This window comes from Phycodurus eques, chromosome 4 (assembly GCF_024500275.1).
Source record: "Phycodurus eques isolate BA_2022a chromosome 4, UOR_Pequ_1.1, whole genome shotgun sequence".
NCBI classification, from domain to species: domain Eukaryota; kingdom Metazoa; phylum Chordata; class Actinopteri; order Syngnathiformes; family Syngnathidae; genus Phycodurus; species Phycodurus eques.
The window spans coordinates 19421850-19435565 of record NC_084528.1 but is presented as its reverse complement, the minus strand read 5'-3'; the positions used below and the strand labels follow the sequence as shown (position 1 = coordinate 19435565).

The window sequence follows — 13716 nt, the reverse complement described above, 5'->3', positions numbered from 1 at the left end:
TGTAATTCCATTGTATTTAGTTGCACACTCATTTTGGTTAAATTACATTTTGGGTTACAAATCCTAAAGAAAGAAAATGTTTTGAATGCATTTTATTGCAAATTATTTTTTTTTATTGCTGTTATTTTCATTATTGTCATATTTTCAATCTGTTTCTAATTTCATTATTTTACTTTCTGCGCAAGAAAATTCTTTAATGTTGCACACATTCTTGGCAATATACAACGCATGTGATAGATTTAAACTGATGTACGACTGGAGTGGACTATTTTTTTTTGGAAAGGATATGAGGCTATATTTGTTTAATTTTTGAAGATCATAAATTGTACAACTGAGGCCATGCGTGCTGCATTTAGAAATTGACATTTTTAGCAATCTTCCTCTAAGGAAATGAATTCAGTACCTAGACATGAAGAGGCTGACATGGTAATTTTTCAATGGAGCCCAACTGTTTTGCAAACTAACCTCTTTGTTTTTGATTGGTTCACCACATGATCCAGGACATTTGTTGTATTCACATTCAATGGTCACAAATTAAATGACTTTCAAGATAGACTCTAAACAACAGAGGTTGTAATCTCAAAAGGTCAACTGGGTATCTGTTTGTCATCCTAATGTCATCATTTCAAGATGTTTTTGCTGACTGGATTAAAAGTAGCTGTAAAGGGCAATCATTTGGGGAGAAGAATTAGCCTAATTCAAGAGTATAACCTTGCTATAGAGTCGAAAACATGATGATTCGATGGAACACTTGAAGCAATTAAAACAAACTTTTTAAATTGTGTTACCATAGTTCTAGTGCCAAACACTAAACAACCTCCAGGAAGAACAATATGAGCTTGTAATTGTGGTATTTTGGAGGTTAGATATTATGACATGTTAAGAGTACTTTTTCCCCCACAATTTTGAAGTTATCTTTCTGAAGTGCACTCATTTCATTCTGTACTTTATCTCTTTATCTCTGAAAGGGGACATATTATGGAAAATTGACTTTTGATGTTTGTATACAAACTTTATCCAGCAAAAGAACCACTTTGACACGGCGGCCCAAGCAGTCAAAGCACCATTAGCTGTTACCAGCATTCGCTTCTGATAACATGATTAATTCTATTTCGGTAGCTTGGGGATGGGCATGGTGGACAACTGGTTAGCACATCTGCCTCACAGTTCTGAGGACTGGGGTTCAAATCCCGGCCCCGTCTGTGTGGAGTTTGCATGTTCTCCCTGTGCCTGCATGGGTTTTCTCCGGGCACTCCGGTTTTCTTCCACATGCCAAAAACATGCATGGTAGGTTGATTGTGGACTCTGCCTGTGAGTGTGAATGTGAGTGTGAAAGGTTGTTTGTTTATGTGCCCTGGGATTGGCTGGCGACCAGTTCAGGGTGTAGCCCGCCTCTCACCCGAAGATAGCTGGGATAGTCTCCAGCACGCCTGCGACCCTAGTGAGGATAAGCGGTACAGAAAATGGATGGTTGTCTTGGGCACTCACTTGTTTTTTACTCTATGGGCCCTGCTGCCGCTGTAGTCAGCCGGCTGCCGGGAATACTCTCCAGAAGAGAAGACAGCCAAATACCGGTAGGAACGTAAATTGCAACATCCAGCCCACTTGTAACTAAAGATGGGCTCGCCTTTTGCCCAGCGGTATATGAGGACTGGACTGAGGGCGGAAGCAGTGCATGAGATGGATCCGCCCCTAAAATGAGCTACTTACACCATGGCAAGATGTATGCTGTAAAATGTTTATAATTCTTGATCCTTGGGGTATTTTGACAAACACATGCCACAGAAATTTTATCAAGACACTTGGGAATTGTTTTAAATTGGGGGGGGGGGGGGGGAATGGATGTCTCCTTTAAGTTTGTTTCTATTAGCTATTAGCAAAGCTATGGTAACACGTTTTGCTAGCGTGTCCATTTTTTTCTTCTTCTTCTCAGTACAAGCACTACTTAAATTAATAAAAGATAAACTATTTTGTGTTTGCAATAAAAAATCTGTACTTTTTTTTACTCTTAAGGAGTTGAATCAGTTCTTCGTGATTACTCTTTTTTTTTTTTTTACAAATATAACTGAACTTCTTCATTAGTACAGACTGGGGTGTTAACATTTTGCCACCTTTGGTTAGTTCTGTGTTGAAAACATCTAGTGTCTAATTGAAAGGTTTCCCCACGCAGCGATCACTTCCCAGCATTAACCATTGACAATCGTTGCAGTGAAGCTTCCAGTCAGCTGACTTTTTCCAGAAGCATCTCGGAGAATCTCGGGCTTTTTATTGGTGGCTTCTGTCACGTGACGGAATGTTTAGTTTCACTTCCGCACTCTGTTAACCGTTTTCCCCTCGTATCACATTAGCCGATCGGATGACGTTTAAAACATCTCTCGAAAAGACATAATCAGCCTAGTAAAGCAGCCAGAGCTTTTGAAGCCTCGAATAATTATGTCATTGTTTTACATGAGAACAAATGTGAAGCAACGCGTTTGTTAGTCAACCAGGAAGTGGCGTTCACGCTGCATCACTTGTACGCTTCAGTAACTAACTGGCTGCTTGGACGCGAAACCGCTTAAAGCAGAAATAATGCAGGTAAGTTAACAACGTGGCCTAAATACTGTTCAAATTTTATTTTTGACCCCACTTGTTAAAGTGAACGTACAAGCGCGCGCTTTATCCAGTACGTCTGGAAATCGATCCTACTATTACGATTGCAGCTCCAGTGTTTGTTTACTAATTTAAAATACATGCACAAGTACGGGGTGTGCTTGGATCCTTAAATAGTCTTAAATTAAATTTTTGCAAACTGAAAGTATTGATTATCCTTAAAATTATAATAATAATAATACGTAATCTCTAAACCAGCTGTTTAAAGCGCTTAAAATTCTCCATTATTGTCCAAAGCTGTCCAAGAATAATTACTTTAAATTAGTATTTAATTTAGCTGAGTGTAGGTAAGGTACATGTGTGTACTTTTCATTAAATAAATACTACCTGCACACTGCAATCACTGTAAAATGTTTTACTGTATTCCTATTTTTAGTCTAATCCAAAACACAAAAACATTTCCTAAACATTTGCCAAATGAGAGGTCCTAAATCTGTTGGAATTGGCCTTCAAAAGTATTCAATTTGGATTCAACCTTGCTGATTCCTAAAAATAGACAGAAAATACACTACAGTATTCCCATTATTTACTATAGTGATACATTGATAATATTTATGGTTGATGTTCATTAGTTTACCAAGCAAAGCAATTAAATTGCTATAATAGTGGTTCTCAAGCTTTTTACACCAACTAACAGTACCAACATAATGACCAACATTAAAATACAGTGGTTAAATGGTCATCATAAACAAGATGCAGGTTTTAGACTTGAACATTTTATTTACTGTTATTGTAAGACACTGTATGCACAGTTTGAACATTACACTGTGCTTTAATATAGGAAAATGAAAAAATATGTATTACACGATAAAGATTTTACCCAAATAAATGTTTGAAAACAAACAGTTCTTAAAGAGTAAAGGGACATTTATTTATTGAACTTAAAAGTTAAATACAACTGAACTGTTCTTAGGAAGTGATTCTTTAGCAATCTAGAGGGAGTCTGTATACCACAAGTGGTACTCGTAAAACCACACTTCGGGAAGATTATTTCCTATTTTGATCAATCGGTGAATAAAATGACTGAAAGGAGATGGTCTATACATCCATCCATCAATTTTCTACTGCGCCTGTCCTCATAATTGTCACGTGAGAGCTGGAGCCTGTCCCAGCTGAATTGGACAAAGGATTGTAGTCCTCACTGAACCTAACAGGCATGTTTTGGGAATGTGGCAGGAAGCCAAGTACCTATAGTAAAACCACACATGGAACATGTAAACTCCACACAGGCAGGCCAAAGTTGCATAGCTGAGGCTTAGATGCCTGTGAATAGCCAATGTCACTGTGACCTGACATGAAATGAATATGCATCACATCAATGCATTACATGGGCGCTGTGAAGTGACTGGATACATTGTATTTTTCTATTGTCATATTACAGGTGTTGACGCATCACAGTGGAAGGTGTCTCCTGGTGTGGACACTGGTGGTTCAGCTGATCCTGCGAGGGAGTGGAGTGTACGCCGACGACGCCACAAAGAACTGTAAACTCAACTTTGAGTCCGAGTCGGAACGGAAAGTCCTCCAGCGAATAGAGCCGCTCGGCCACAGGAAGTAAGTCGGTGCTCGGAAGTCCTACGAGCAATGTAAAAGATCACTAACTTAAATCTCCCTCTTTATAGCTTTACAGTGGAGACCAAGATCGGAGAGGACAAGTACTCGTATGTGTTCCAGTTGTGTGGCGACGCAGGCGGTGTTCCTGGAGCTGGCGTCATTCAAGTGGAGGTCCAGAAAACAGAGAAGAAAGTAACTGTGGTTGGCACGTACAACGCAACAGAAGTCATTGGAGGAAGTAAGCTCCTGTACTCATACATACTGTACATCCCATTGATTTTATCTGGGGGTCTCTGTGATATTCTATGATGTATTAACCAGTCCTCTTCTCAAAAATCAAACTTATTGTATCTATTAAAGGGAAACCACGTCACTTTTTATGTGGATAAAATTTAGGGGAAGAGACGAGAAACCTTTTTATCAGTCTCGTAATCTGAACGGTGCGAAACTTTATGATTTTTTTTGTTCTAGATGACAGAGGTATACTTAAACTCAGAACACACAAAATATAGCCAAGAGTGGAATTTTATGGTATATTTAATAACATTGACAAGGGATCTAGAGGGTAACACACTAAGGGGTATCACTAAAGAAAGAAAATAAGACTAATAATGATAAAAAGAAGGAAAATAGGCATACGAAAAGGGAAACAGAACATCGTGTATTGGACTAAAGTTGGAAACGTGAGGGTTTACTGCATCCAGTGCCGACGTGACGGAGAGAGAGGACAAAGTTGAGGTTTAGTCTGAAACTAGTAATTTCCCCGAAATTCTTAGGCACTAATATTGTACATTCTTGCAAAAGTTTTACAGGTCTACTCACGACCGTAGGCTCAAGCTGATCTCTGGGAGTGGTCTCTCTCGGAGCACGTCTCGGGAAGCACGGAGGCAGATTTGGTTGAAGAAGGAAAATATGTAGAAAAATAAAGCAAAACAAAAAAGGCGGAAGATGAAAAATGGTTGTTCGTCACGCCTCCTTGGGAGAATATGATCGTCTCTCTCCCCGCCTGATTTCCGGGATCCGTTCGCAAGTTCGGATAACTCACGCTTGGCTAGTAGCCGAACAGCAACTGTTTGGGAGGCTTAGCAGCGGTTCCACGGAGGCTAGGGATCCGGATCTCCATCCCCACGGCCCGCCGTTACCGAGCCGTGTGCCCAAACAAAGAAAGGGCAAAGGGGGGAGGGGTGGCCGAAACCAGCCCGTGGCTGGCGAGCTGCTAGCCAGAACACTTAAGAAGTCAGAGCAGAGAAAAAACACAAGTGTAAAAACACACGAGTGCCAGGGTTAAGTACCCCAGGGGCGTGTCGAAGAGAGACGGAGAAGACCACACCCATCAGCATGAATATAGACTACAAATTTAATAAAATGGGTTTAAAATCATATATTAATAAAAAATAACCTCAACTTGGTTCTCTCTTTACTCAAAGGTCAAGCATATCGGACTGACTGTTTATACTTTAGTTTTGGCAAATCAACTGCTTATGGTTCAAATCACATTTCATGCTGCTTTGAGTCAAATCAAGACAAACAAGTGTCAAAACCTCGTGCTTGCACTTATAAAGTTGACACACTCACACAGACATCAAGGCATACATTTGGAAAATTTCTGCAGAGTTCGTGAAATATCAAAACAGACATTTATCCTTCGTTAAACATCAAATGAGAGGCCGTCCGGTTCGACTTTGCAGTTCCTCTCGATGCCTGCGGGTGTCGCCTTGTCCCAGCAATTGTTCCTATTCCCAGACAGGTGGTCCGGTGGAAACATCTGGCCTTCGATGCTTGGGAGTTCAGACTTTGAGGGTAGATGTTAATTAGTTTAGGGTCCACGAGGAGTCTACCTGGTGGCAGTCTCACAGCAGGGCCGCTTGGAAGAATGCAGTTTATCAAGGTGTGGGGAGTCACTGTGTCACCTCAGTTTGTGGGGAGCATGTCCGCTAAACAAGTGTCCCGAGTTTTTCGAGATACAAGCCGTCACTCGGACAAATGTTTTTTCTTGAGTTGCAAGCAAAAATTAGTGTTACTAGTGCTATACGGTGGCAACGAATTTAAGAATAAGCAACAGTTTGGCAGATAGTGAATAATTCCCATTCCCAGTTGAAGCTTACTGTAAAACAAAACTTAAAACAGAGAATTACACATAGTGTATTTAACCAAACCGCAATTAACCTTGTCTTATGGAAGTCTGCTAGCTTAATGCTAACACGCTAGCCAAAACACCACAGACAAGCTAATGAAACTAGCATCAATGTTGTGGAAGTTATAAACCTTTTCGCAATTTATTTGAACGCAAGCAGTTGCAACACATGGAGACAGAGCATACAACAATACTCACAGGCACATTATCATCCAATCTATGTCTGTATGTATTATACTCCTTTGGTGGCAGCATGTCCACTGAATTATCATGATGCACAAACGTTTTCATCTACATTCTATTTGATTAAAAAAAAACCAAAAAAACACTGGACTGGGTTAAGGGCATTTTCATTCATTTCAATGGTGAACGATTATTTGAGATAGTGTTTTGTATTACAACTGTTGTCACGGAACAAATTAAACTAATAAATCAAGGCACCACTGTATTGGTATCCCCTACACTTTCTTATTGTATTTAATACTATTTATTACTTGCGTGTGAATTTTAAGTTGTCAGGTTCATAAAAAGACTATTCTGGCACGATGGCTAATTTAAGCATGTGAATCACATGATGTTCTGTTTTGACATTCCTCCATCCACTTCCTTGCAGGCGACTATGTGTGGTTGGTCTACGGTAACGGAGAAAAATATGACACCCACTGCTCCAAAGAACAGAGAAAAGCCTTTGTGATGATTTTTTGCAACCGGAATTTGGAACTGGTGAGTTGATGGATTCAGAACACAGACAAGACATGAAACAAAAGGCAATGGAGGTGGGAGAGAAGGTGTATTTTCGTATCCCACACAACCATGCATCTACAATGGAACCTTAACACAATCGACTCTGGGACGCCGTCAGCATCTGATTTTGAATCAGAAGGAAATTGAATGAATCTATACTAGAGTCAACCTGCCGCCAAATGTTAACTGACAGTCCCGTGAAAAGGTATTTGGCCCCTTCTCAAATTCTTTTTTTTAATTATTATTATTTTTTTTTTTACACATAATTTTCCCACTTAGGTAAGATCATCAAACAAATGTAAATATCAGACAAAGATCACCCAAGTAAACATAAAAGGCTGTTTTTAAATGGCTATTTTATTTATTAAGGGGAAAAAACATTCAACCTTACCTGGTCATGTGTGGAAAAAGTATGTTTTTTTTAAAGGTCATGCCACTGCATTTCAATCAGACTCAAGTCTGGGCTTTGACTAGGCCATTCCAAAACCTTCATTTTGTTTTTTAAGCCATTCAGAAGTTGTCTTGCTGGTGTGTTTTGGGTTCTGGGTTCTGCAGCTATTCTGCTGCAGAACCCAAGTCCACTTCAGCTAGGGGGTCACAATCTGATGGCCGAATATTCTCCTTCAGGATTTTATGGTAAACAGCAGAATTCGTGGTTCCATCAATCACAGCAAGTCAGCGCAAAAGCAGCCCCAGACTATCACACTAACACCACCATGTTTGACACTATGGTGTTCTTGTTTCTGAAATGCTGTGTTATGTTTACACCAGCTGTAACGTGACACACACCTTCCAAAAAATGGAACTTTCGTCTCGTCTGTCCATAGAATATTCTCCAGAAAGTCTTGAAAATCATTGTTTTTTTGTTGTTGTTTGTTTGTTTTTTTGCAAAAGAAGAGCCTTTATGTTATTTTTGGTTGGCAGTAGTTTTCGCCTTGGAACTCTGCCATGGATACAATTTTTGCCAAGCCTCGTCCTAATTAAGTCATGGACACTGGCCCCAACTGGGGCAAGGGAAGTCTGCAATTCTTTAGATGTAGTCTTGGGTTCCTTTGTGACCTGTGAGATATGTGTGTTTTGAGTTAAAAGCGTGGTCACGGAACAAATTAAAATTAATAAATCATCACACCACTGTATATTGTTCTGAGTAGCCATGACAGAGGTGGGTGGCGTCATGCATCATTCAAATTTTGAATTGTATAATGTCATGGGCTTTAGAGTTTGCATTATACTTCACTTCAATCTTACACATAGCACTGTATTAGATTTTTTTCCCATGTCAGACCAGCCATTTTCCACTTTCCCAGGGCCAGCTGGAGGTGGTGCAGGAGAACAGGGAACGGGAGCAGAATTGCTTCTACCAGTTCAAGCTGGAGTCTAGTGCTGTGTGCCCGCCTGTCGAATACAAGCTCAGCGCCGGCTCCATCGTACTCATTGTGTGAGTATGTCGCAGGACGTGACGTAGGACATTCAACCCTAGAGGTGACAAAAGAAAGTACTCTGTACTTAAGTAGAGGTACAGATACCTGTGTACAAAAATAAGACTGTGGTAAAAGTAGAGTACTGATTTAACTCCTTGACATGAGTAAAAGTAAAAAAAAAAGTACAGACTCTGAAATGTACTTAAGTACAAATTCAAGATATGAGACTCCAAGATCTCAACCACTTCAAACCACAGTCTTTTTTTACATAATATCGTCTTCGGTGGAGGATGAAAAAAGTAAAGAGCGTACTTTGACAAAGTAAAGAGTAGAAAGTAAAGATACAGGAGATATAAAATGTATATAAACGCTGTTTAAATGCCAGGTTTTTGTGATAAAAATAAAACATTACACCAAGATAAATTATTTCAAAAAAAAATTTCCAGCATTGATGTGATCTATAGCATATACAACTCAATTAGGAAAAAAAATCTATTCAAGAGGCAAAGTAAAAATAAACTGAAATCATGTGATTGTACAAATGTGCACACCCATCACATTTTCCCTCAAGTGTTTGGGGGATTTTGTGATGGTCTGATGAAATCAAGGTTGAACCTCGTGGCCTCAATTCCAAAAGGTATGTTTGGTCTAAACACAACATTGGTCATCACCAAAAAAGACCTTCCCTATAATAAAGCATGGTCATGGGAGTATTATGCTTTGGCGCTGTTTTTCTTCAGCTGGAACTTAGTGTTGGAAGGAATTATGAACAGTTCCAAATATCAGTCAGAGTGGAACAAAACCTTCTGGCATCTGGTGGAAAGCAAAAAAAAAAAAAAACATGTCAGGAAAGCCTACTCGAACAGCTGCTTTATTCAGGGTTAATCAGAGGCACTTTGAATGGTGTTCATGTACCCCCATTTAATATGAATTGGCACATCCTACGTTATAAGTGGGTGTGCACACTTCTGCAACCACATTGTCTCAGTTATTTTTACTTGCCCTCCGAAAATATTAAAAATAAACAATCGCAGTTTATAGGTCACATTGATGGTGGAAAAAGTTTTCAAATGATTTATCTTTGTCTCATTTTTGTATATCACAAAAACTTAGCATTTATATAGGGATGTGTACACTTGTTATAGCCACTGTAAGTATACCACTTAACCACCACTGCTTGACCCAGGCCAGTAATAAAATCTCATCTCTTCTTACAGCGCGTTCTGCCTTGTGGCTGTTTACCTCATTGGAGGTTTCCTCTACCAGCGGCTCATCGTGGGGGCCAAAGGCGTCGAGCAGTTCCCCAACTACGCTTTCTGGGCAGAGGTCGGCAATCTCTCCGCAGTAAGTCCAACTCTTTGCCACTGTGGACGTTGGCACCTCAACTACTTCTAATTCACTAACGTACTATACATAATCCACTCAACAGGACGGTTGCGACTTTGTGTGCCGCTCACGGGATCGAGAGGAGGCCCCGACTTACAGGGGAGTGTCCACGGAGCCTTTGGACGAGGAGCCAGAAGAGAGAGACGACCACTTATTACCGATGTGACCTCGGATTGATTAGCTTTTCACTGTGTGACTTTTCTGACAGCTTTGATGAAACTGCTTGTAGGCAAACTCGGTTCTTGTACCGGTTTGAGTGTGCGTTCATACGGCATACAGACACGTGCAAATTCATTTACTTGTTTGATGGTAAACAAATGAGAAATTCATAAAGGATTACAGTGAGGTTTCTTAAGAAATCTCAGTTTAGTTTATAACTGTTCAACCTGATACAATATATGTTGCTCTTCTTTTCCTGCTAATAATGTCAGAGAATGTCATATGTAGGTTATGAAATGCTGCTGCTCCTTTAATAATTTTAGTTTAGGACCGGTTACATAATGTGAATGTCTAATTTTAGCTGAGGCTGTGCTTAGACTTTTGCACCTATCTTTTGACCACTCTCACTCTTCCAAGTCACAAACCGTTACGGTTACTATACAACCTACAAATTTGATGTGTGAATGGAACCCCCCTCGCCTTCCCAAAAAAATCCAAACCATTTCCTTTTACATCTCTCTGAAAGCAAATATGCAGAGATGTGAGATGTAGGAAAATAGATAATAAATGCACTTTCACTGGAAATGACCAAAGCTGAAATGAAATTAAAATTACTATGTTTTGACATGAATCTAATTTAATTAAAAATTGTAACAACTTCAACACTTGCCCTGTATTTTACACACGATACATTTCCTAATATTTCTGGTTGAAAATACGCTTTAAGAACTTACTATTAACTAATCTATGGAATTCCTGGATCACAAAAGTTTGAAATTTGTTAACAACCCTTAGTTGGGAAGGATGGGTTGTTGAAGTCACAACAGTTTGTAATTTTTGTTGTGATTCAAATCTATGTGGACATTTGCTGTCTGCAGTGGTGTTTGAATAAAAAAAAAAAAAACTTTCATGCTCATTAATTTTTAAAGTTACATCTTTATTGGAGGATTTTTTTCCTCTTGTATCAAATATAATTTAAGAGGTCCTCATTATACGATGGAGCTCTGTTCTTATGGTGGCTGTGTTACCCCAAATTTGTACGCAAGTTGCAACATGCTGAGGTTTATCACTAAACGTTGGTTGGATTTGATTTGAGGGGTCTGTGCCCCCTCTTGCCCCAGCGTGGAGCTGTCCCCAGTAAAGAGCTCTCTGTTGCAAAGTCTGTTTTTTTTTAGAGTTGTGTCTGATGTTGACCAATAACAGCTGCTTGTTGGAGGTGGGGCCCACTAGGCAGCACCACTCATCAGGGGCCCCTTTTCAGGTGTTAGCTGACTTTCAACAGTCAAATCAAATAAATTTCTAAAACAACCTTCCACCAGCTGAAGAGCACATCCAGAGTGAAGGCTTGCATGTGCCAAGTAGACCAGGAGAAGCTCATCCATCCTTTTATCTTGAGTAGACTTAACTTAGGGTCTTCTGACTGGACTCCCCCAAAAGAGCATTAAACAGCTGCAGGTCATTCAGAATGCTACAGCTCGGGTTCTGATAAGAACAAAGAGGTCAGAACATCCATCCATCCATTTTCCAAGCCGCTTATCCTCACAAGCGTCGCGGGCGTGCTGGAGCCTATCCCAGCTATCTTCGGGCAGGAGGTGGGTTACACCCTGAACTGGTTGTCAGCCAATCGCAGGGCACACATAAACAAACAACGATTCACACTCACATTTACACCTAGGGGCAATTTAGAGACTTCAAATAACCTACCGTGCATGTTTTTGGGATGTGGGAGGAAACCGGAGTGCCCAGAGCAAACCCACGCAGGCACGGGGAGAACATGCAAACTCCACACAAGGGGGGCAGGGGATTGAACCCCGGTCCTCAGAACTGTGAGGCAGACGCTCTAACCAGTCATCCACCGTTCCCCCAGGTCAGAACATATTACTCAAATTCTAAAGTCTCTACACTGGCTCCCAGTCAGCTTTAGAATTGACTTTAAGTTGTGTTACTGGTCTATAAATCGCTAAATGGTTTAGGTCCTGAATAAATGAAAGAAATGCTAATGAGATAACCCAGTAGGGCTCTGAGATCTACAGACTCAGGTCAAACAGTGGAGCACAGAGTCCAAAGCAAACATGGTGAAGCAGCATTTAGCTATTATGCTGTACACAAATGGAATAAGTTGCCAACAGAAATTATGTCATCCTGAAGCGAGAATGTTTTCAAGTCCAGGTTAAAACTCTTAGGTTTCTTAGAGCATTTGCAAATCATGTTCAACCTATATTTAATTGAATACACGACAAAGACAAGATATTTAATGTTCAAACTGATAAACGTTGTTGTTTTTAGAAAATAGTCATTAACTTAGAATTTTATGGCTGCAACACGTTCCAAAAAAGCTGGGACAGGTGGCACAAAAGACTGAGAAAGTTGAGGAATGCTCATCTAACACCTGTTTGGAACATCCCACAGGTGAACAGGTTAATTGGGAACAGGTTGGTGCCATGATTGGGTATAAAAGTAGCTTCCCTGAATTGTCATTCACAAGCAAAGACGGGGCGAGGTTCACCTCTTTGTGAACAAGTGTGTGAGAAAATAGTCAAACAGTTTAAGGACAATGGTCCTCAATGTACAATTGCAAGGAATTTAGGGATTTGAACACCTACAGTCCATAATATCATCAGAAGGTTCAGAGAATCTGGAGAAATCAGTACATGTAAGCGGCAAGGCCGAAAAACCAAAATTGAATCCCCGTGACCTTCGAGCCCTCAGGCGGCAGTGCATCAAAAACCAACATCAATGTGTAAAGGATATCACCACATGGGCTCAGGAACACTTTAGAAAACCAATGTCAGTAAATACAGTTCGGCGCTACATCCGTAAGTGCAACTTGAAACTCTACTATGCAAAGCAAAAGTCATTTATCAACAACACCCAGAAACGCCGCCGGCTTCTCTGGGCCGTAGCACATCTCAGATGGACTGATGCAAAGTGGAAAAGTGTTCTGTGGTCCGACGAGTCTACATTTCAAATTGTTTTTGGAAATTGTGGACGTCGTGTCCTCCGGGCCAAAGAAGAAAAGAACCATCCGGACTGTTATGGACGCAAAGTTCAAAAGCCAGCATCTGTGATGGTATGGGACTGTGTTAGTGCCAATGTGTATGGGACTGTGTTAGTGCCAATGTGTGTGTGCTAGAAGACTGCATCTTTTTGCACAATTGTCAAAAAAAAAACATTACCGGCATTACCAGATAACTAGCAACCCTTTATTGCTCAGTGACTGTTTTTCTCAATGTCTTTGTGTCTCAAAAGTGTTCTCTCTCTGTTGTCGTACTAGAGCGGCTCCAACTACCGGAGACAAATTCCTTGTGTTTTTTGGACATACCTGGCAAATAAAGATGATTCTGATTCTGACGGCATGGGTAACTTACACATCTGTGACGGCACCATTAATGCTGAAAGGTACATACAGGTTTTGCAGAAACATATGCTGCCTGTTCAAGCAATGTCTTTTTCATGGACGCCCCTGCTTATTTCAGCATGACAATGCCAAACCACATTCTGCATGATCTACAACAGCGTGGCTTCGTAGTAAAAGAGTGCGGGTACTAGACTGGCCTGCCTGCAGTCCAGACCTGTCTCCCATTGAAAATGTGTGACGCATTATGAAACGTAAAATACGACAACAGAGACCCCGGACGGTTGAGCAGCTGAAGCTGTACATCAAGC

General features: G+C 40.4%; 1 protein-coding gene across 1 annotated transcript; it reads left to right on the top strand.

The window, feature by feature from the left end:
* The first annotated feature begins 2301 nt into the window (after positions 1 to 2301).
* m6pr (mannose-6-phosphate receptor (cation dependent)) lies at positions 2302 to 11209 on the top strand. The gene is made up of 7 exons (XM_061674454.1): positions 2302 to 2577; positions 4034 to 4206; positions 4275 to 4444; positions 6954 to 7063; positions 8392 to 8522; positions 9723 to 9849; positions 9935 to 11209. Exons 1-7 carry the CDS (start codon positions 2572 to 2574, stop codon positions 10055 to 10057), a joined length of 840 nt encoding a protein of 279 aa, XP_061530438.1. The 5' UTR covers positions 2302 to 2571; the 3' UTR covers positions 10058 to 11209.
* The last annotated feature ends 2507 nt before the right edge of the window (positions 11210 to 13716 follow it).